General features: G+C 45.3%; 1 protein-coding gene across 4 annotated transcripts in view; it reads left to right on the forward strand.

Moving 5' to 3' along the window:
- Window positions 1-22,974, forward strand: part of dbnlb (drebrin-like b) — a 36,460-nt gene extending 13,486 nt beyond the window's left edge. Inside the window, exons 6-15 of one of the 4 annotated variants that reach the window (XM_080216921.1) lie at window positions 1,973-2,050; window positions 2,642-2,793; window positions 3,731-3,785; window positions 6,441-6,515; window positions 7,106-7,217; window positions 13,757-13,849; window positions 14,905-14,976; window positions 15,747-15,874; window positions 19,551-19,656; window positions 21,416-22,974. In XM_080216921.1, coding sequence (XP_080073047.1) covers window positions 1,973-2,050; window positions 2,642-2,793; window positions 3,731-3,785; window positions 6,441-6,515; window positions 7,106-7,217; window positions 13,757-13,849; window positions 14,905-14,976; window positions 15,747-15,874; window positions 19,551-19,656; window positions 21,416-21,558 — 1,014 coding nt within the window. In that variant the 3' untranslated portion in view covers window positions 21,559-22,974. The remainder of the gene's footprint in view (window positions 1-1,972; window positions 2,051-2,641; window positions 2,794-3,730; window positions 3,786-6,440; window positions 6,516-7,105; window positions 7,218-13,756; window positions 13,850-14,904; window positions 14,977-15,746; window positions 15,875-19,550; window positions 19,657-21,415) is intronic. The other 3 variants (XM_080216922.1, XM_080216923.1, XM_080216924.1) reach the window with 3 other exon arrangements.
- Window positions 22,975-23,318: the final 344 nt, after the last annotated feature.

Genomic DNA, 23,318 nt, shown 5'->3' on the forward strand with positions numbered 1-23,318 from the left:
ATTTTGTATAAACCTCAACAGTTAAACGTACTTTTTCAATGCAACACACCTTATAAACATACACCGGCTGCAGATTTAGCACAGAAAATAGGAATGCTCAGGCGATCCTGGAAGTATAGTCCTTTGGTTGGAGAATGGAAACTCTGAGGTCCCTGATTTGCAAACTTGCAGCATCTCGAGGTCAAGATATTGCTACTGCTGGCATCGAGGTAGCAAAGCACCAAGGTTAGAATTTTTGACTCCAGGTAGGCAAGAGAAACTGATTCCAATATAGCAGCATCCCTAATAACAGGGAGAGAGGCGCAGACATGCTGCCTTTCAGTCTGCTGTCCAAACACCACCTACTTAAAATAGCAGCCAAACTGAAAATAAAAGAACTTTTGTCACCTGGCCTATCAACTGCTCTTCTACCAACAATTCAAAAGGATTGTAAACTCGTAAAACTCCAGGACATCACATTAGGGTCAGATTAAAAAGACAAAACCCCATTTAAACCATTGAAGTAGCAATGAGAGGAGTTCTAAACAGACACTTCAGTGCCTGTTAATAACTGCAGAGAAGATGGTTTTTAAAAAATTTCTTAAAGCCATGGCACTGTCCCATCAACTGAGGGGCAGGAATGGAAGAGCAGGAGCTTGACATCGTGAAGGATTTCTCTTACTTTTTCTGTTTGATGTAATGCTTAGCAGCACTAACGCAGCCCTGCCTCAAGTCAATGGAGAAGCATGAGTCAGGAATGTAGAAGAGGCATGGCGACAAAGTTTACGGATTCCACCAAAATTGGTGGTGTGTAGTGCAATGAAGAAGTTTATCCAAGATTCCAGCGAGATCTTGATCATCTGGGCCTGTGGCTTGAGGAATGGCAGATGGTGATTAATTGAGATGAATGCATTTTGGGAAGACGCACCAGGACAGGGCTTAGACAGTTCATAGTAGGGCCCTGGAGAGTGGTGTTGAACAGCAACCTAAGGGTTGCAGGTATGTAGTTTGTTGAAAGTGGCATCACAGGTAGACGTGGTGAAGAAGGCATCTGGCACACTTGGCTTCATTGGTCAGAGCATTGAGCACAGGAGTTGATGTTATGTTCCAAATGTGCAAGATATTGATAAGGCCACATTCGGAGTACTGCATACAGTTCTGATTGTCCTGTTATTGGAAAGGATGCAAACAAGATTTACAAGGCTGTTACCAGGACTGAAAGATTTGAATATATGGCAAGGCTTGGATATGTTGAGACTTTCCTCCCTGGAGTGGAGGAGGATGAGGGGTGACTGTATAGCCATCGATCAAATCATGAGGGGCACAGATAAGGTTAATAACCAAAGCCTTTTTCACAAAGTAGGGGAGTCCAAAACCAGAGAGCATAGGTTTAAGGTGAGAGGGTAGAGATTTAAAAGGGAACTGAGGGATAACTTGTTCACACATCAGGTGGTGTTCATATGGAATGAGCTGCCAAAGAATGTGGCAGAGGCAGGTATAATTATAATCTTTAAAACATATTTGGACAGGTGCATGGAGATGAAAGGTTTAGAGAGATATGAGCCAAACACAGACAAGTGGCACTAGTTCAGCTTAGGAAACCGGTTGGCATGGCCCCATTGGGTTGAAGGGCAGAAGGAACAAGCTGGTGCTTGCTGCTTCCTTGTTGCTGCTGAGTGATGGACAGTGAGAGTGGATGCTTGGCTCATGTCTTTAGACAAAGTTTCTTACTCCTTTGGATCATGTGGATTTGTGTTGGATTGTTGCTCACCAATGTTTCTTCCCCCAGCACTTTGACATGCTGCTGTTTATCCATCGTTCACGTCAACCATAGGAGATGCTTGGCTTTGACCAGGGATCAGTGATCGAATGGTGTAAACTGGGTGACCGTAGTTCCCTTATCTCGAGCTGGTGAAACGACTGTACCTACTGGCGACTCATGTTAGGAAAGCATTATGTTGATAGCTACTTATCTTTCATTCCCTTCTCTTAGGGCTCAGTTTATAAGAAGACTAATGCCATGTCGGAAATTCGAAGTGTGAATAAAGAGAGTTTCTGGGCACAAACTGAGGTAAAGGTTTGATTCTGCGTTGGAAAGAGTTAATACTGAGAGCTTGGGTTACCAGTCAGAGCTTTTTGGTTATTCAGTTGGCTGATTGAATCATCCAGGGATTGTACACTCCAAACCCACCGCAGAAATCGGCGAATCTGTTTGTTCTCAAACTTGGGAAAGAAAGGATATGTCTCAGTCATGGTGACCATGAGACAGACTGTTGGATTGTTGTGAATCCAAGCTGACTCCCCTCTTCGGGAAGGACAGCTTTTATGCTTAGATGATCTGTGTGACTCCAAACCACACTAAGGAGGTTAACTCTTCAGCTGCCTGCTGTAATAGCCAAGCAAGTCATGCAATCGTCAACAAAGTGGCACGTCAACTCCTGAGGACGCTGAGGGCTGGGTGATAAATGCTGTCTTTGCCAGTGGCATTTGCACTGCGCTAATGATATTAAAAGGCAGTGGGAGTGGAGCAGTCTTGACATTTTGCTACTTGGTTGCGGCTTGAAATTTTGAACCTGTGCTGTGACTGGAATCAGGCCGTGTATCGTTTGTCTGATTCACAGCAACTGAATCAAAAAATAAACACTTGCTCCTTGCCTACCAGAAAGATGAAGAGAAGCGAAGGGAAGAAGATAAAAAGAAGAAGGCGCTGGAGCAAGAGGGCTTGGAACAAGAAAGGAAGGTGAGGGAACAGAAAGAGTCTGAGCTGCGGGAGCAACGGTTCAAAGAGAGGTCCAGTCAGATCGACCAAGAGAAGTGAGTCTCGTTATGTTTGACATCTTTGCTTCTGTCAATGAAATTGTTTCAGAGCGGCTGGATCAGGGCCTTCAGGACAGCTAAAATTTATTACATTGAAATGGGATCATTCAGCCCACCCAGTTTTACCCATCCTCTCAATCCACATTCATAGAATTCATGGATGGGAATTTCTGGCTGCACTTGTCCTGAAACTGTGATGTTAGCGGGCAGTTTCATGGTACGCCTCTCACTCCAATTCCCGTGGTGGGTGGAAGGGTAAATTTTGCTCCCATAATCACAGAAGACAGACCATTCAGCTCAGTTGGGCTGTACTGGTGCGAATGCTCCACAGAGACACCTCCCTCCTGGTTTTATTTCCTGTGTGTTTGTGGCTTTTTCTTAGAAGTATCTGTGCTCCTCCCAATCTCTCTCCACGCTCACAAATTCCACATACTTGCTAATCTCTGGGAAAGAGATGGGATGACACGGTGGCTCAGCGGCTGTCACTGCTGCCTTACAGTGCCAGGGACATGGTGTTGATTCCTGGCTTGGGTCACTGTCTGTGTGGAGTTTCCACATACTCCTTGAGTCTGCTTGGGTTTCCTCCCACATTGCAAAAAATGATTAGCTGTGCTAAATTGACCTTTTTATGTGGGGGGGGATTCGCAGGGTAAATACTTGGGTTATGGGAATAGGGCCTGGGTGGGATTGTTGCCAGTGCAGGTTGGGCCAAATGGCCTGCAGGGATACTATGATTCTCAGTCGTGTTCCAGTAATCTGGGTGCAAATTGCTGCTCTAGCTGAAGGAGATGGTCAGTATGTTTAATAGTTTGCCGGTGTTTTGAGAATTGATAACCATGGAAAAGGAGTGCAGCTCCAAATTTATGTCTCAGTTGTCGATCTGTTAATGAAATTGGCCTTGAATTCACATAGCTTTTGTCCCCCACCCTTGCAGGCAGTTCCAGAAAAAACAAGAATCCCAGAATCGAGAGCTTGAGAAGCAGCGCTGGGTAAGTGTAACTGTTCAGCATTGAAAAGCTGCTTCACTGAATGCATTAACCACAGGGGTATCACAGGGTACTGGCCACTTTCTGATTGGGCTTGATGTGACCTCCTGTTGGAAATGTGTGGGTTCTCATCCTTATTTGCTCCTGGGGAATGAACCACTTGCCATTTTTTTGCTTCCGATCTTTGTGGTGTCAGACGTTGCCAAAATAGTTGCAGCGTAGGCGAGATGCAAAGTAGTTGTTTCTCCGTCAATGCTATCACATCAAACACTCCCAACACAGGTACAGCACAGGGTTAGATACAGAGTAAAGCTCCCTCTACACTGTCTCCATCAAACACTTCCAGGACAGGTACAGCACAAACTTGGGATAAATAGGGAAAGTTTTGGGAACCTGAGATATTTAGAGCCGAGTCATATAGAGAAAGGAAACATTTGTCAAAGCTAGGAGGCTGGGAACACACCAAGTAAGCGTGGAATACAAGCAAAGTAGAAAGAAACTTGATCACGAAATAAGGAAGGTTGAAAGGAATCACAAGAAAGCATTGGCCAGCAGGATTAAGGAAAATCCCCAGGCTTTTTATACATAGATAAAGAACAAGAGCATAGCCAGGGAGAGGCCCAGTCAAGGACAAGGGAGGGAATCTATTCATGGAGCCAGAGGAAATGGATGAGGTACTAACTGAGTACTTTGTCAGTACTCACCAAAGAGAAGGACTTGTGGATGGTGAGGTGTGTGGATAGTTTGAGTCATTTTGACATCAAAAAAGGAGGGGGTATTTTGATTTTGAGAAAGATTCAGGTAGACCAGTCCCAAGGGCCTGATGAGATATACCCCAGAATCCTGAGGCAAAGGAGGACATTTCTAAGGTCTTGAGAGAAATCTTTGTATCCTTACTGGCTACAGTTGAGGTCCCAGAGGATTGGAGAATAGCCAATGTTGTTCCTTTGTTTAAGAAGGGTAGCAAAAATAATCCAGGTAATTACAGGCCAGTGAGCCTTAGATCAGTGGTAGGGAAATTATTGGAGAGGATTCTTCAAGACAGGATTTATTCCCACCTGGGAATAAATGGACGTATTAGAGAGAAGCAACATGGCTTTATGAAGGGTATGTCGTGTCTCACAAACTTGATTGAGTTTTTCAAAGAGGTGACAAAGATGATTGAGGGTAAGGCAGTGGATGTTGTGTACGTGGACATCAGTAAGGCCTTTGACAAGGTCCCTCATGGCAAACTGGTGCAGAAGGTGAAGTCGCATCGCGACAGGTAAGCTGCCAAGGTGGATACAAAACTGGCTGGGTCAAAGACGACAGAGGGTACCAGTGGAAGGTTGCATTTCTTGATGGAGGGCTGTGAGAAGTGCATTCCTTGGGGTTCAGTGCTGGGACCTTTGCTGTTTGTAATATATATAAATGATTTGGAGGAAAATGTAACTGATTTGAATACCAAGTTTGTAGATGACGTGAAGGTTGATGGATTTGCAGTTAGCAATGATGACCATCATAGGATACAGCAGGATATAGATCAGTTAGAGACTTGGGTGGAGAGATGGCAGAAGGAGTTTGATCCAGACACAAGAGGTAATGCATTTTGGAAAGTATAATACAGATAGGAAATATACAATAAGTGGCAGAACCTTTAAGAGTATTGATAGGCAAAGGGACCTGGGTGCACAGGTCACTGAAAGTGGCAATGCAGGTCGAGGAGGTAGTCAAGAATGCTTACAGCATGCTTGCCTTCATTAACTGGGCATTCAGTTTAAAAATTGGCAAGTCATGTTGCAACTTTATAGAACCTTTGGCTGCACTTGGAATATAGTGTTCAAATCTGGTCACCACGCTACCAGAAGGATGTGGAGGCTTTGGAGATGGTACAGAAAAGATTTACTAGGCTGTTGCCTGGTATGGAGGGCATTAGCTATGAGAAGAGGTTGGAGAAACTTGGTTTGTTTTCAGTGCAGTGAAGGAGGTTGAGGGGTGACCTGATCGAAGTCTGCAAGATTGAGGGGTATGGTCAGAGTGGATAGTCAGAAGCTTTTTCCCAGGGTGGGAGAGTCAATTATTAGGGGGCACAGATTTAAAGAAGATATACAAGGCAGATTTTTTACACGGAGAGTAGTGGATGCCTGGACCTTGTTGCTAGGGGAGGTCGTGGAAATGGATACAGTGGTGACTTTTAAGGGGCGTCTTGACAATTACGTGAATAGGATAGGAAGAGAGGGACATGGTCACCGGAAGGGTAGGGGGTTTTTGTTAAGTCGGGCAGCGTGGTCAGTGCAGACTTGGAGGGCTGAAAGGCCTGTTCTTGTGCTGTAATTGTCTTTGTTAGATACAGAGTAAAGCTCCCTCTCCTCTGTCCCCATCAAGCACTCCCAGGACAGTACAGCACAGGGTTAGCTACAATGTAACGTTCCCTCTATGCTGTCCCCATCAAACATTGCCCAGACATACGCTCATTGGCATTTTTGAGCACATGAATGGATAAATTATCTTTTCTCGCCATATCTGGTTGACATTTCAGCTTGTTAATTCAGTTCGCTATTCTCTGATCAGGTTCCTTCCTTGGCCTTTCTGGAAATGATGCACGGGTAGTTTTGTCAGCCTAATGGTAAGTTTCTGGGTCAGTATGCTGCCTCTAATGCTGTCTTGATGTTTTTGCAGAAAGAGCAGGAGCAGGAATACCAGGCGGAGATGCGCAAGGGCTTTAAGAGAAGTCAGTCCATCGAGAAGGCGACGGTATGCAGACTTTGTTTGCTCCACTATCCTGTTCCTGCACAATGTGTCAAAGTGTAGTTGTGTTGCTGTCCTCGCGTGACAAAAATAGATTTTTGTTAGGTAAGTGTCAAGTCAGTGAAGTGCCTTGAAATGGAGTTACTGCTATAAAGGAGGCAAATGTGGCAGTCAATTTACACACAGCAAAAACAGCTGGGCACTTCATCTGTTTGTGATGGTATTGGTTGGGGAATACTGTTGTTGAGCATGAGTCTATCTCTGTAGCAGCCTCTAAGCACAGCCCTGACAAATAATGTTGGTCCGTGTTTGGAATGGAAGTCGAACCTCAAACTTTTGACTCAGGCCCATGTTCACTGGAACATGTAAAATTGGTAGAAATCTACCGTGATTAAGGTACAATGGTGCTTCATAGAAAGTAGCTTGAGTATTGCCAGTTGCTTTTCTTTGAATGTTAAGTGATGTGTGGCAAGGCACACGTTGGTGCTTTGAGCTGAGTCCCATCTGCTGCTGTGGAGATTGAATGCTGCTTGTTTAAAGTATATCAGTAATCGCTAGGACTTTGTTTCCACCACTCGTTGCTGATCTTTTTGCAGGAGGCTGCGTCAATTATTTCCCAGAGGTCAGTAAATCCAAAGGAGCTGTTCAAGGAGCGTGAGCGTGGCATGCCAGGGGACTCCTCTTCACCCAGTGGAAGCATGCAGCCAGGTAACAGAACCAGGAACATCTTCAGCTTGTCTTTTCTCCTTATTTCTGCCCACAACCAGGACTTTTCTCAATGCTTTTCCCTCCCAGAAGGCAGCTTCAGTCAGCTAAGTCCAATTTGCTTAGCTACTTGGGTGGCATTTGCTGTTCTCTCGTCTGTTTGCTGCCGGTTTGCATCCAATCTACTGAATGTAAGCGATGTGCCTGTTTGTTGTCTCTGATAGTTAGAAATTAGAAGCAAGAAGAGGCCATTGGGCCCTTTGAGCCTGCTCAACCATTCATTTTAATGATGGCTGATCTTCAAATTCATGATCCTGAACCCCCTTTACCCCCATATCCCTTGATTTAGCCCCAAGAGCTATATCTTAATTTCTTCTTGAAATCAGACAACATTTTGGCCTCAACTACATTCTGTGGGGGTGAATTCCACATATTCAGTACATTTTGGGTGAAGAAATTTCTCCTTACCTTAGTTTTAAAAAGTTTATCCCTTATCCTCAAACTGTGACTCCTAGTTGTGGACTCCCCCACCATTAGGAACGTTCTTTGTGAATCTACCCTGTCTAACCATGTTAGAATTTTAACTTTGTATGAGATCCCCTCCCCCTCTGTCTGAACTCCAATGAATATAATCCTAACCGACTTAGTCTCTGCTCAAGTGACAGACCTGCCATTCTAGAAGTCAGCCTGGTAAACCTTCGCTGTACTCCCTCTCTAGCAAGGACATCTCCCTCAGATAAGAGCACCAAAACTGCGCACTATACTCCAGGTGTGGCCTCACCAGCACCTATACAATTGCAACAAAGCATATGTCGAGATATACCTATACTCAAACTCCCTTGCTATCGAAGGCCAACATATCATTTGCCTTTTTTACTGCCTGCTGTACCTGCGCGCTTCCTGTCAACGACTGATGCATGAAGATACCAAAGTCTTGCTGACTTGGTATCCACCTCTCTCAATTTACACCCATTCAAGTAATGATCTATCTTCCTGTTATTGCTACTAAAGTGGATAACCTCACATTTATCCACATTATTGTGCGTCTGCCGTACAGATGCCCACACAATCAGCCTATTCAAATCATTACTGCGCCCTCTTTGTGGCTCACCTACCCACCCAACTTTATATCATCAGCAGATTTGGAGATAATACATTCAGTTCCCTCTTCGAAATCATTAATATATAATGTGAACAGTGGGGGTTCTACCACAGATACCTGCAGAACCCCACTAGTCACTGACTGCTAATCAGAAAAAGACCCATTCATGCCAATTTTTTGCTTCTTATCTGCTAACCACCTTTCTATCCATCTCAAGACATTCCCTGCAATCCCATGTGCTTTAATTTTACATAGTGTGTGAGACCTTGTTGAAAACCCTCAATCTAAATAAACAGCGTCCATTGGCTTAGCAGGTAAAAAGATATGTGCTGACTTGCCAACCTTGCTGAATGGAGATATGTATTCATTGAGGAAGAAATAAGTACACTGGAATGAATCAGCCTGACTTGCATAGTTACTTGGCTCCTTGTCCTGTCACATTTCCCTGTCATCAGAGACTAGATCCATGGAATTTGATGTTGCAACTTCTTAGGATGGGATTTAATCTCCTGATCTGTGGTTTACTAGAATAAGCACATGCAATGTGAGCCCCAGGCACTGTGGAAACCTGGACTAACACTGTAAAGATTAAAAGGGAATGGCTGTTGCTTGCACATACATTGGCAACAAACACCTTGGGTTACAAGACCTTCCCTCCTGAGATTAATTAATTCACCTGCAGAATCCTTTGAAAACCCGTCTGTTGAGAGAGATCGCTATGTTGAATCTGCACTGTAGAAAGAGGGCATTTGGCCTAGTGAGTCTGCACAGACTGGAATCTCACCCAGGCCCAATCCCCGTAACTCCATGTATTTACCCTGCTAGTCCCCCGACACAAAAGGGGAATTTTGTATGGCCAGTCCACCTAACCCACACATCTTAGGAATGGCTTTGTCGGCATTTGAATTCAGTCCGAAAGGTAGGATTGAGGTGACAGTCATTCCTTGGTTAGCACACCAGCTGTGCTGTCTCATGGCTGTTTTTCCCTCATTGGAAACAGTTTCTTCTGATCTGATCAATCTCAGCCCTGATCACTTTGAACTCCTTGATTTGGATTTCCCAGCTCCCATAACTTATCACAGATGATTTGTGAATGAATTAAGGGATTCAGTTCAAACACTGTGCAGTGGTGGCTCAGCCCAGAGTTGTGGATCCCAGGCAGGGTGTGGTTGCAGCTTAGGTGCTTCCTGTGGATTGGCGGTTGGTGACTAGTGGAGTGCCCCAGGGGTTGGTGCTGGGGCCTCAGCTATTTACCATTTATATAGATGATCTGGAGGAGGGAACCGAGTGTATGGTGTCGAAATTTGCTGATGACACCAAGATTGGTGGAACGGCAAATTGTGCAGAGGGTGTGGAAAGTCTGCAGAAGGATCTAGATAGGCTGGGCGAATGGGCCAGGAACTGGTAAATGGAATTTAATGTTGGCAAGTGTGAAGTTGTCCACTTTGGTAGGAAGGATGGTTACTTACGTGGCGAAAAACTGCAGCATGCGACGGTGCAGAGGGACCTCGGGGTCCTTGTGCACGAGTCGCAAAAACCCAGCCTGCAGGTGCAGCAGGTGGTCAGGAAGGCGAATGGGATGCTGTCCTTCATAGCGAGGGGGATTGAATTTAAAAGTAGGGAGGTCTTGCTGCAACTGTACAGGGCACTGGTGAGGCCGCAGCTGGAGTACTGTGTGCAGTTTTGGTCGCTGCACTTGCGCAAGGATATTTTGGCCTTGGAGGGAGTGCAGAGGAGGTTTACTAGGCTGATACTGGAGTTGAGGGGGTTGAACTATGAGGAGAGGCTGAATAAACTGGGCTTGTACTCGTTAGAGTTTAGAAGAATGAGGGGAGATCTCATTGAGACATATACAATGATGGATAGGATAGAGGTGGCGAGGCTCTTCCCGCTCATAAAGGACAGTAGGACGAGAGGCACAGTCTCAAGATAAAGGAGGAGTGGTTTAGAACGGAGTTGAGGAGGAACTTCTTCACTCAAAGGGTGGTGAATCTCTGGAATTCTCTGCCCGTTGAAGTGGTGGAGGCTGCCTCGCTAAATATTTTTAAGACGTGGGTTGATGGGTTTTTGATAAGCGAGGGGATTAAGGGTCATGGGGAGAGGGCAGGAATGTGGAACTGAGCCGCGACAGATCAGCTATGATCTTATTGAATGGCGGGGCAGGCTCGAAGGGCTAGATGGCCTACTCCTACTCCTATTTCTTATGTTCTGTCATGATGGGTTGCTGATTGATTTTCCTGTTTTTCATTCTTGTCCCTGGCAACGAGCTTTTCCGGTTGGTGCCAGGAAAACCCTTCTTTTCTCTCTCTGCGCCTGCTCTCATTTTGCTCGCTGTGCCATATCATCGTGTGTTTTGCTTTTGTTATGAGCTTGCATGGGGAGGGACAGGACAGAAACAACAGCCAGCCCATGCACTCTGGCTCCAGGGTGTTGTATTCCGGCCTTGTATTAACTGATGGCTGAGACTTGCAAGTGAACCCTTCCAAGTTACACAACAACCCAACTTAGAAATATTTCTTCATTCCTTCATTGTCACTTGAGCAATATCCTGGAATTTCTAACATTACAGCATGGTGTTAATTTTTCTGTACAAACTGCAATGGTTCAGAGAGATGGTTCTCTGCCACCTTCTAATGGCATTTAGGGATGAGGCAGTAAATGACCGCCTTGCTCGTGACATCCATGCTCTGAGGCTGTACCTGATGCATTCCTGCATTAATCATCATCAGTAAGAAGTTTCACAACATCTGGTTCAAGTCCAACAGGTTTATTTGGTAGCAAACACCACTAGCTTTCAGGGTTCTGCTCCTCTGTCAGGTGAGTGGGGAGTTCTGATCACAAAGAGGGCACATAAGGTCACACACTCAGTCTATAGAATGCTGATTAGAATGTGGGTCTTTACAGCTGACGAAGTGTTCACGGTGCTGACAGTGTGAGTGGAGATAGCATTAAGCATAGGTTAAAGCATAGATGTGTATCCTCTCCAGACAGGAGAGGAAGTGAGATGTTGCAAGCCCAGGTAAGTCATGAGGGTTGCAAATAGTGTGACATGAACCCAGGATCCCGGTGTACTGAACTTGGCTATCAGTCTGTGCTCAGTGACTCTGCGCTGTCGTGTGTCGTGAAGGCCACCTTGAATGCTTAACAGAAGATCAGAGGCCGAATTTCTGTGACAGCTGAAGTGTTCGCCAACAGGAAGAGAACGACAATTGAACAATGAGGAATGCTGCAGACACTTAGCTGTGGATCTCACCAAAGAACACACCCGTCAACTCAGTACTCTGATCAAGACATTTGATCCGGACTTTCAGGTCACCCTCAGTGCTCTCATTCCACGTACTGTCTGGGTTGGAGATCTCTGCTGCCTCCCAAAGATACGCAAGGCAAATACACCCGGCCATCCCATCGTTTCGAGCAGTGGGACCCTGTGTGAGAACCTCTCTGGCTCCGTCGAGGGCATTGTATAAAGAACCCCCAGCTTTTGTCGTGACACTACGGACTTCCTGTAGAAACTCAGCACACGTGGAGCAGTTGAACCAGGAGCACTCCTTGTCGTAATGGATGTTTTGGCACTCTGCACCACCGTTCCCCATGACGATGGATTGTTGCAACTGCCTCAGTACTCAATGCCGACAACCGCCAGTTTCCAGGTGCAATTTTACAACTCATTTGCTTCATCCTGTATTACAATGTCTTCACCTTCAACCACCAGTTCTTCATCCAGACACATGGAATAGCCCCGTGGGGACCAAATTTGCACTTGAATATGCCAACATCTTCGTACGCAGTCTCAAACAAGACCTCAACACACAGGACCTTCAACAGATGCTATGCACTCGATACATCAATGACATTTTCTTCATTTTTGGACTCGTGGTGAACAATCACTGAAACAAGTACATGATGACATCAACAAGTTCCATCCCACCATCAGACTCATCATAGAGTACTCTCTGGAATCAGTTGCATTCTTGGACACAAGCATCTTCATTAAGGATGGTCACCTCAGTAACTCACTGTCCCACAAGCCTGCGGATAACTTCACGATGCACCACTTCTCCAGCTTTCACCCGAAACGTGTTAAAGAAACCATCCCTATGGACAAGCCCTCCATATACACAGGATGAGGATTATTGCAACAGACACTTCCAGACACTGAATATGCCCTCATAAGAACAGGATATGGCGCTCAACTCATTGATCAACGGTTCCAACGTGCCGCAGCGAAAAAGCGTACTGGCCTCCTCAGGCGACAAACACAGGACACCGTGGACAGCGTACCCTTGGTCGTCCAGTACTTTCCCAGGGCGGAGACACTACGGCATCTTCCCGAGTCTTCAACATGTCATCGATGAAGATGAATGTCTCGCCAAGGCCATCCCCACACCCCACTTCTTGCCTTCAAACAACCACACAACCTCAAACAGACCATTGTCTGCAGCAAACTACCTAGCCTTGAGAATAGTGACCATGTCACCACACAAGACTGCCAGAGCAACCTCTGCAAGACATGCCGGATCATCGACACGGATACCATCATCTCGTGTGAAAACATCATCCACCAGATACGGGGTACGTACTCTTGCAACTCGGCCAATGTTGTCTACCTGATATGGTGCAGGAAAGGATATCCTGAGGCTTGGTACACTGGGGAGACCATGCAGACGCGACAACAATGGATGAATGAACTCAGCTCGACAATCACCAGGCAAGACTGTTGACTTCAGCGGTCGTGGAAATTCGGCCTCTGAGCTTCGGGTAAGTGTCCTCCAAGGCAACCTTTACGACACACAGTGCAATGTTGCAGAGCAGAGATTGGCCAAGTGTCGTGCACATGAGGACGGCCTTAACTGGGATCTTGGGTTTATGTCACAATGTTTGTCACACCTTGATTTGCCTGGGCTTGCAAAATCTCACTAACTGTCCTGTCTGGAGACAATACACATCTCTTTAACCTGTTCTTAATACTATCTCCACTCACATTGTCTGCATCTTTAAGACTTTAGCTGTAAAGACTCACTCTAATCAGTATTCTGTAAACAGAATGTGTGACTTTATATGCCCTGTTTGTGATTAGAACTCTCCACTCAACTGATGAAGGGGCAGAGCCCCGAAAGCTAGTGACATTTGCTACCAAATAAACCTGTTGGACTTGAACCAGATGTTGTGAGACTTCTTAGTGTGTTTACCCCAGTCCAATGCCAGCATCTCCATATCATTACATCATCACAGGTCTGTCAACAAACACTGAAGACAAGCCCTGAAAATGCATTTTTCCAAGTTAATAAAATTGGGAAGGAGATAAATGAAAGTGATGAATTTGCCATGTTGTTTGCAGAATAAACTGCTTTTGAATCTGTTGCTGTGATGCTTTGTGTTGTCCTGATGACAGTGCTGCTTAATGTTTGTGTCTTGCTTCTGTTTTGCTTTCTTCTGTCAGGCAAGCTCAGGAGTCCCTTCCTGCAGTCGCGGAGCAGCCAGCCAGAGCCCCCTCCTTCACCAGTTCGTGCAGCAGCCCAGCCAATGCCACAAGGTTGGCGCTTCCACTTGGAGGTTTTGAGTTGTGGGGGGTGGGGGGAGGCCAGCTCGAGGTCATAGGGTTGACTGACAGGCAATCAGAGTACAATCTTTTGGATTCCTAAACCTGCCCTTTCAGCTGGTTCTCACCACCATCCTGATAAATTGGATGTCATTAACAAGGTGTTCCTTGAAGCTCTGACTCATGTCAGTCAACCCCTCCTGCCGGACCGTGTAAACTGGATTACGCTGCAGTTCACCATTATTCTCGTGAGCGGAAACAGAATTATTACAGAAAATCACATCCAACTGACCTGCATAGCTCACAAGTGTCACCCCCTCAATTCCTTTCACCCTATCACCCATTACCTCCCTCAGTTAAAATAGCTTCCTCTTTAATCCATCTATTCACTTGAGTTCCTCCTTTGCAGTAATGAGTTTGACATTGTTGCCATTCCCTGTTTCAAGACATTTGTCCTGAATTTGACAGTCTTATATCTCTAGCCAATCGAGGTTGAGTTTTCCAACAAATAGAAAAACATTCTCTGTGTCTGCCCTATGAAATGGTTCCATAATCTCTGTCAAGTCAGCCCTCCCCTCGCACCCAGTCCAATCCTCTACTGGCGAAAATGGCATAGCCTGTACAATCTCTGTTCTCGGATCATGCTCAGGAAACAGCAACTCCATATCTGAAATACTACAAAGGCCACTGTTTAAAGTTTCATCGAACCAAGGCTGGTATAATTTCAACATAACTTGATACATTAATATTCTTATCAAATCTGTGCCTTGCATCTGGACAACGTTGTAATAAATGCACAATAAACAAGTTACTTATAAATGAAACCTTGCTGAAAGTGACAGGATTTGCAGTGTTTGTTTGCAGAAACTTTATTGCTGTGTTCTGAGCATTACTAAACAGCTTCCTCATTACTCCCACACCTTTAACCTCGTTTTCTGTTAAGATCAGAAATTATTTAATAGCATGCTGTTGTTTTATCAGTGCAGTATTTAAAAAGTTTGTGATTGGTGTCATGCGCAAGAACTGATTTGTTTACATGCAATCCTCAGCAGAGATTCTGCAGAATGCTCCAGAAAGGGTGGAAACCGAACCACAGCAAGATGAACTGACTGAGTGTAATGGTATGTCTATGATTGTGAGTTGGGTTCTATCTGTGTATATTTGTAATGTTGAAGCGATGGTTACTGCGGAGTTTCACTTGGTTTTAAAGTAACAGAGTCTATCAGTCCACTGTTGTCTTTGAGCTGAGATGGTAAAATGAGTCCATCCGTCCCTGCTCCTGTGACACAGCTAGGGGTATAATTAGCATTTTATAATCGTTGTATGAATACAAGCTGATCCCGTTTTAACACCACCTCCCAAAACTGCTGTGAGACGACTCTGCTCATGCCCTTTTCCAGTGCGATAACTGGACTGTTACGTTAAATTTTCTGGCACTTTGCTGTTCAGTTGCTGCAGTGGGATCAAGGCTCGTGTGCCTGGAGTTTTTGTGGGGTGACCAGTTTTGGGAATGGGTGTGGTGCCTTGCCTTGGTGGGGTTCATGGATAAATAACTCAGCAAATCCATGTGGAAGGATTTGTGCTTTGTGTTGAAGCAGGGCTCAGTTTTGGATTGATGCAAACTTACTCCCCGGAATACATTTGCTTTTGAGCTTGCCCCATTCGACCAACACAAAACTGATTCTTACCATGAAATCCCTGTGGGATAAAGAATCTTGTGTCCCTGAGTGTCAGACTGTTTGAAAGGCCTCCAAGTGTTTAGGTGTGGTGTCCTTGGGGTAGGGGATATCTCAGGAGAGTGTATGCATGTTTGAGTTGTTTCACTGTTGTGTTGCAGTTTCTATTTCCAACTATTTGTATTGTTGATTATTTCTCTCCACACACCACACAGATAAGCCAGAGAGTAAAGAAGGTTACAGCTGGCAGTTCCACCATTCTGAAACATTAGAGCAGGACGATATCTACGAAGACCCCGAGAAACGTGTGCAAGAGCAAGACAGCCAGGAGCCTTGTAGTGCGGTGAGTGTCTTCCAAAACTTACCTCTGCCTCAGCACACGCTCCTCTCCCATGTCTGCATCAGGTTTTCCCTTGGGGTGAGTGCACACATGTTTAACAGATCAGGGAATGCTGGAAAAATTCAGCAGGTTGGCAGCATCTGAGGGGAGAGAAAACATCTGAAGATGCTTGGCAAGCATGAACCCCCACGCCCCTTGCAGCCTTGCTGTTTCGTGCCATTTTAACTCAGTATTTTGCTCATGTGCACGTGTTTTCATTGGCCTGCTGCAATGCTCCAGTGAAGCCCAACACTAACTGGAGAAGCAGCATCTCGTCTGCTGACTCAGTACTTTACAGCCTCCAGGACTCCACGTTGAATTTAACAACTTGTGGCTGTGAACTTTCTCCTCCACCTTAACCTCGTCATCTTTGTCTCCATGACACCCTCTCCATCCTGCACCAGGCCATTTGTCTTTTGTTCTTGAGATGACATCTTGTTGCAATCTTACACAGCTACAGGTTAACATTAAACACATTTTCTGCTCTTTATTTCTGATGAATGATTTGAAGCATTAACTGTTTCCTCTCGCTGAAGAGGCTGCCAGACCGTCTGAGTTTTTCCAGCATTATTGGTTCTTGTATCAAATTGCAGCATGTGCAGTATTTTGTCTGTGATAGTTTATCAGAGCCAGGCCTCTGCACCCTAGCGCCTGGCAATGAGTGGTATCAGCTATGCATGGAAATTCATTCAGGATTCCATTTGTAATTGGTGATCTGGATGTGTAATTCACTGCCTTAGCAACACATCTCAAACTAGATGCTACCTGCCCATGCTTCTCAAAAAAGCTTTGTTAAAAAAGGAACAGAGGGTGGTGAGATTGACCTGAACCATTTCTTAGCCAACCCCTCTGAAAGACAGGGCTTTGGATAGAGATCATTTCCCGCTTGATCCAGAATGAAATTGGATATTTCAGTGGATTGGCTGAGTGCCAGCTCCAGGCAGCTGTAACGAATCTGAGCGAACATGGGTGCACATCACAAGACCAAATTATTATTTGCAGCTCACGTAGAAACTAGCTGCAGGAGTAGGCCATTCATCTTGATCGTGGCTGATCATTGAATTCAGTATGCTGACCCCCCAGCCCCATATCCCTTGATCACTTTAGCCACAAGAGCTATATCTAATTTCTTCTTGATGTGGAGATGCCAGCGTTGGACAGGGGTGGGCTCAGTCAGAAGCCTGACAACACAATACCAGGTTCAAGTTCAACAAGTTTGTTTGGTATCACAAATTTTTGGAGTTCTGCTCCTTCATCAGATGAATGGAGTTGGGTTCACAAACAGGGCATCAATAGACTCAATTGCAAGATAATTGTTGGAATGCAAGTCTTTACTGGTGCAGGCAATGTGAGTGGAGAGACGATGAAGCACAGATTAAAGAGGTGTGAATTGTCTCAAGCCAGGACAATTAGTAGGATTTTGCAAACCCATGCCAAATGATGGGGGTTATATGTAGTGTGACATGAACCTAAGATCCCTGTTGAGGCTATACTCATGCATGGAAATTGGCTATCAGTTTCTGCTTGGTCATTCTGTGTTGACCTGTCTTGATAGCCCCCTTGGAGAACGCTTACCTGAAGATCAGAGGCTGAATGCCTTTGACTGCTGAAGTATTCCTCGACAGGAAAGGAACGCTCCTGCCTGGTGACTGTCGCATGGTGTCCGTTCATCTGCTGTAGCATGGTCTCGTCAATGCACCATGTCTTGCAGCATCCTTTTGTGCAGGTAGACGATGTTAGCCACGTATGTACTGTGTACCTAGTGAATGGTGTTCTCAAGTGAGATGATGGCATCCGTGTCGATGATATGGCATGTCTCGCAGCGGTTGCTGTGGCAGGGTTGTGTGGTGTTACGGTCACTGTTCTGAAGGCTGGGTAGTTTGCTGTGGACAATGGTATGTTTGAGGTTACGTTGTTTCAAGGCAAGTTGCGGGGGTGTGGAGATGGCATTTTCTCCTTAAAATCCAAATTCTTGAAATCGGACAACGTTTTGGCCTCAGCTTGATCGATTGGGCCAGTGGGCTGATGAATGGGAGATGGCGTTTAATTTGGATAAATGCAAGGTGATGCATTTTGGTAGATTAACTCAGTCCTGCCTTGGTTCAATGGTAGCGTGTTGGGGAGAGTTGCACAATAAAGAGATCGAGGGGTACGTGTTCACAGCTCCTTGAAAGCGGAGTCACAGGTGGACAGAGGGGTGAAAAAGGCATTTGGCTTGCTTTGTTCAATGTTCTGATCAATGAAACCCAGGAATTGGCATGTGTTTTTGAAGTTGTACAAGACATTGGTACGGCCACACTTGGAATACTGTGTACGGTTCTGGTCACCCTATTATAGAAAGGATATTATTAAACCAGAAAGAGTGCAGAAAAGATTTACTGGGATGCTACTGGGAGTTGATGGATTGAGTTATAAGGAGAGGCTGGATAGACTGGGACTTTTTTCTCTGAAGCATAGGAGGCTGAGGGGTGACCTTATCGAGGTCTATAAAATAATGAGGGGCATAGATAAGGTAGGTAGTCCATATCTTTTCCCAAAGGTAGGGGAGTCTAAAACTAGAGGGCATAAGTTTTAAGGTGAGAAGGGAGAGATACCAAAGTGTCCAGAGGGGCAATTTTTTCACACAGGGTGGTGAGTGTCTGGGACAAGCTGCCAGAGGTGGTAGTCGAAGTGGGTACAATTTTGTCTTTCAAAAAGTATTTAAACAGTTACATGGGAACAATGAGTATAGAGGGATATGGGCCAAATGCGAGCAATTGGGATGAGTTTAGGGGTTTTATTTAAAGGACAGCATGTACAAGTTGGGCTGAAAGACCTGTTTCCATGCTGTAAACCTCTGACTTTATAACTACTTTCTATGGTAGTGAATTCCACACATTAACCACCCACTGGGTGAAGAAATTTCTCCTCCCCTCAGTTCTAAAAGGTTTACCCCTTATCCTCAAACGATGACCCCTAGTTCTGGACTCCTCCACCACGGGGAACATTCCTTCTGAATCTACCCTGTTGAACACAGTTAGAATTTTATAAGTTTAACAATTTTTCCGTGGTCTGTCATGAGTTGACCAACGCAGTTCATTGCTGGTTTCATTGAAGAGTTATCATGCTCTGAACGAGTTCAAACATAGGAGGTTAGAGTGTGAATCAGTGGAGGGTTTTGAATTTATTCAAGGGATTGGTCAGAGTAACTGGAAGCAGTCATTTTCCACTAGCTCAAGGAATTTGGTGCATTGTGTTCAATTGTGGACCCTAGACCGTGGAGAGGTTGCAGATTTACTGGAAGCAATGAGGAAGTTGGTTTGTGCTAAGAAGCTGGGAGTGTTCTTGAAATGAAGGAGGGTAGGAGGATGTTTAAAAGCAGAGGCCAGAATAGTCCTGGTTTTGATAGGTCATAAGAAACAGCTTCTAGGGGCAAGAGAGTTGGGAACCCTGGACACTGGTTTAAGATCAGAAGCAATGGAAGATGAGAGTTCTAAATTTGTTTGAGATATTATCTGGAATTTCCGACCCCGAACCTGTTGGATGCAGTATCACTTGTAACTTTGAAAAGGGAATTGGGTAAATGCTCAAACTGCCATTTTTTTGAATCATTTCTAAATTGTATTTATTACCTTCTCTCTCTCTCTTTCTCTCTTTTAAGGACCTTGAGGAGCAGGCTGTCACTGAAGACACCAATATGTACCAAGCTGTGGCGGATACTGAATACCAAGGACTTTGTGCCCGGGCACTGTATGACTACCAGGCTGGTACGTATATCAATTTTTAATCCCTGTGTATTTAAGCCTGCTGGAATCCATTCATATTCAGTTCAAGGCTTATGGATGAGAAACTGGATCCAAATTTTCAGGCATAAAACATTTATAACAAAAACCAATTTTGGGAAATAACATTTTGTGCCCTAAGCTGTGTGACCTCGATATTGAATCACAGAATCCCTTCAGTGCAGGAGGCCCATCGAGTCTGCACTGACAAAAATCCTACCCAGGCCGTATCCCTGTAACCCCATGTATTTACCCTGTGAAGCCTCCTGACACGAGGGGGCAATTTAACATGGCCAATCCACCTAACCAGCACATCTATGGACTGTGGGAGGAAACCGGAGCACCCAGAGGAAACCCAAGCAGACATGGGGTGAATGTGCAGACTTCACCCAGATGGTGATCCAAACTGGGAATCAAACCCAGGTCCCTAGTGTGTAAGGCAGCAGAGGTAACCACTGATGAGTCTGTTTTCTGAATGCTGGAAAGGCCTGCCAAAGCTGCATATCCTGCTTACGCGAACGAGGGACCTCTTGCCTGGCTTTGCTCCCAGCAGGAAAATTGCCATCAGGCCTGCTTTGATCAAGCTTTCCAGGCTTAGAGGTGGCACAGTGATTGGATAGACAAGCTAAGGTTCGTGTGCAATCGGGGAGAGTGAACGTGTTTCCTTCTGGTGGTAAAGCACCCCCAAAAGTCACGTATTGTCATCTATAAAAGGTCATGCAGCGTAGAAAGGACTGAGGTTTCAGATCTCCTGTCTTTACTCACTACTTTTCACTTTGTGACCAGGACTCATGGCTGTCGTTCATCAGCTTAAAGCTGCATTTGCCACTGCATCTGTACACAAGATGCATTCACCAAACCTGTAGTCACAGTGAATATGTGGTATTCAGTGATATAAAGTGTGACATGAATAAAATCTCTTGATTTCATCACTTTCTGCAGTCCTGGAATCATGATTGTGATTTCCACCCTACCAATGGCTGGTAAGCAGGAAAGGGGAATGGGTGCATAATGGTGGTGTGACCAGCACCGACTCACTGTTCCAATGTGGTGGCGGGAGATTGTAACCTCCAACCTCAGTCTTGGCAAGTTGTCTCAACACCAGCTTTAAGTCCAACGAGTTTATTTGGAAGCATGAGCTTTCAGAGCATTGCCCCTTCATTAGGTGAGTGACTCACCTGATGAAGGAGCAGTGCTCCAAAAGTTTGTGCACTTTAGCCTGGTGTTGTGAGACAACTGAATGTGCCCACCCCAGTCCAAGCCAGCTTCTCCACATCATCACTGTCTTGAGTGCAGTATTTGGGTGCTGTGAAGCAGTGGATGGTGTTTTAGTGGTGCAATTATTTGCCAAGGTTGCAATTTGCACAAAGGTTACCAAGATTGGATGTAATCCTGCAAGTTTCATCATACAACCTCCCGCCCACCCCAGAGGAATGATTGCAACACACTGGCTAACAGTATTATCCTCATCACTGATGTTTTTTAAATAATAATTGAGGAATTTGGAAATGCCTCTCGTTTTCCTCGCAGAGACTCCAGAGCAATTCAATGAAACCAATTCATTCCAATAACTCGGTCTGTTACCATTGAGAAATATGAGGGGGGGAAAAAACTGCTGTTTCAGCGTGGGAACTGTTCTGCTAATCTCTCCCTCTCTCTCTCTCTCTCTCTCTCTGTCCCCCTGTCTCCTCTCACCATCCTCCCTCTTTCCCCCCACCCCCACTCCTCTGCTGGAAACTTGTAGCTGATGAAACAGAGATATCCTTCGATCCGGATGATATCCTGACCAGAATTGAGCAAATCGATGAGGGTTGGTGGCGAGGCTACGCAGTGGACGGTAGTTTCGGGATGTTCCCAGCCAATTACGTGGAGCTCCTGAGCGGTTAGTCAGCGCACAGATTGCCAGATGTGCTGGTCCATCTGATCAGCATCAAGAAGATATTGTTCTCAATCGCCAATCACAAGCCAAATCTACTCAGTGCCTCGCTTTCCTTGTCATTTAGCAGAGAGGGGCAGGGTGTTGGGTGAAACAAGGGTAGTTTTCTCTCTTATTTCTGAAGTGCTGGCTCTATAACCACTAGAGGGGTCATCCCCGCTTCTACCTTTACCCTGCTGCACTCACTCAACTACCAGCCCTTGCCCGCTTCCCTCTTTTCCACTTCCCCACTCCCAATTGGCCAGGGGTCAGAGGATGAGATGTTGGGGAAATCGGTGTGTTTGAGGCCACAGGATAGGACTTGATTCAAGTAGGTACACTCGGCCATCGCTGGACTCTTTCTGACCAAGAGAGTGGAGGTTAATGTTTTTACTAATCCAGTATTTTGGTGATAAGACTTTCACATTCCTTTTCTCACTGGGTGTTGTATATTTGGCTACTTTGTCTGTGCTAATTAAAGGGGCTGCAAGCTTGTGATTTTTTTTTTATTGCTGTGCTCTTGGCTTTACGTAGTGTTGTGACTGAGTGGCAACACAAAAGCCACATACTGCAGGTGCTGGGAATCTGAAAAACGTGTAGGTCAGGCACTGTGGGCAGAGGCGGAACAGTTCAGCTTAATGCCCAGAATTGGGATTTGTTCAAAGCTGTGTAGCTTTGGAGTAAATAGTCAGAGTAAAATGGACAGGTATGTGATGGTGTTATTAAGCCCTTGCTCCCAGAAGGATCGCAATAACAGGGACACAATCATCCCCATCACCACCCTGTTCACAGCCCAACTCTACCCTGCTCCCCACACCCCACGCTTGACCCTCCCTCACAGCCTCTTCCAGCAGGAAATGAAGACCTCCTGACACTGGCACTCTTCCCTGTTTTCAGCACTGGGGTCAGGAGAAGGTTAAGGGGCATCAACAGAACCCAGGATTAGAGGCTGCTTCAGCAGCCCCTTTCCAACTTCATCTTCCCCATCGGAGGCTGAGACCTGCTCTGCTCAGCTTTAATCTGCTGCAGTGTTTGTGTGATTCTGTAGAGTTGGAGTAAGGTTTTTCTGATGAGATCGCAGGCTTTATCTGATTTTTAATTAAGACACTGTCTAAAATAATAACAATGGTGAATCTTGATTTTTTGAAATGATTTATTTTGAACAATGGTAATTGTGTAAGAGTCATGTTTTGATGATTTTCTGAGCCTACCTGTATTACTGGCAGAGTCTATTCCAGGTCTGGAGCACGCCATTACAGGGTCCTATTGGGTATACTCTCATTCCTTCAACAGGCAACAAACTAAGAACATTCCCTCATTCACTTTGATCACTTGTCTGCTTTTCTCACACTCTCTTGTTGGATTTAATAAAGATGTTTTTTTCTGGGGTCCTGATCTTCCTGGTTACATTTGTACAAAAGGGATAAGAAATTGGTCAGGCTTCCTGATTCTGTGCTCTGCTGGTCAGATGTCTGCAAGCTTCTCCAATGCATTCGTCTCCTGTGATGCTCTCCACAATCAGTTGGAATGTCATAATCGGGAATTACACTTTGATATTCCTGGTCCACACGCCTTTCAACATTATCTGGGCATTTATCACATTGCTGTTTGTGGGATCTTAATGTTTGCAAATTGGCTGTCATATTTCCTGCATCAGAACAGTGAATGTACTTCAAAAAGTATTTCATTGGCTGTAAAGTACTGCAGGGGATGTTCTGAGCTCAGTCGTGCT

This window comes from Carcharhinus amblyrhynchos, chromosome 34, assembly GCF_965287045.1.
Source record: "Carcharhinus amblyrhynchos chromosome 34, sCarAmb.v2.hapA, whole genome shotgun sequence".
Lineage (NCBI taxonomy): Eukaryota > Metazoa > Chordata > Chondrichthyes > Carcharhiniformes > Carcharhinidae > Carcharhinus > Carcharhinus amblyrhynchos.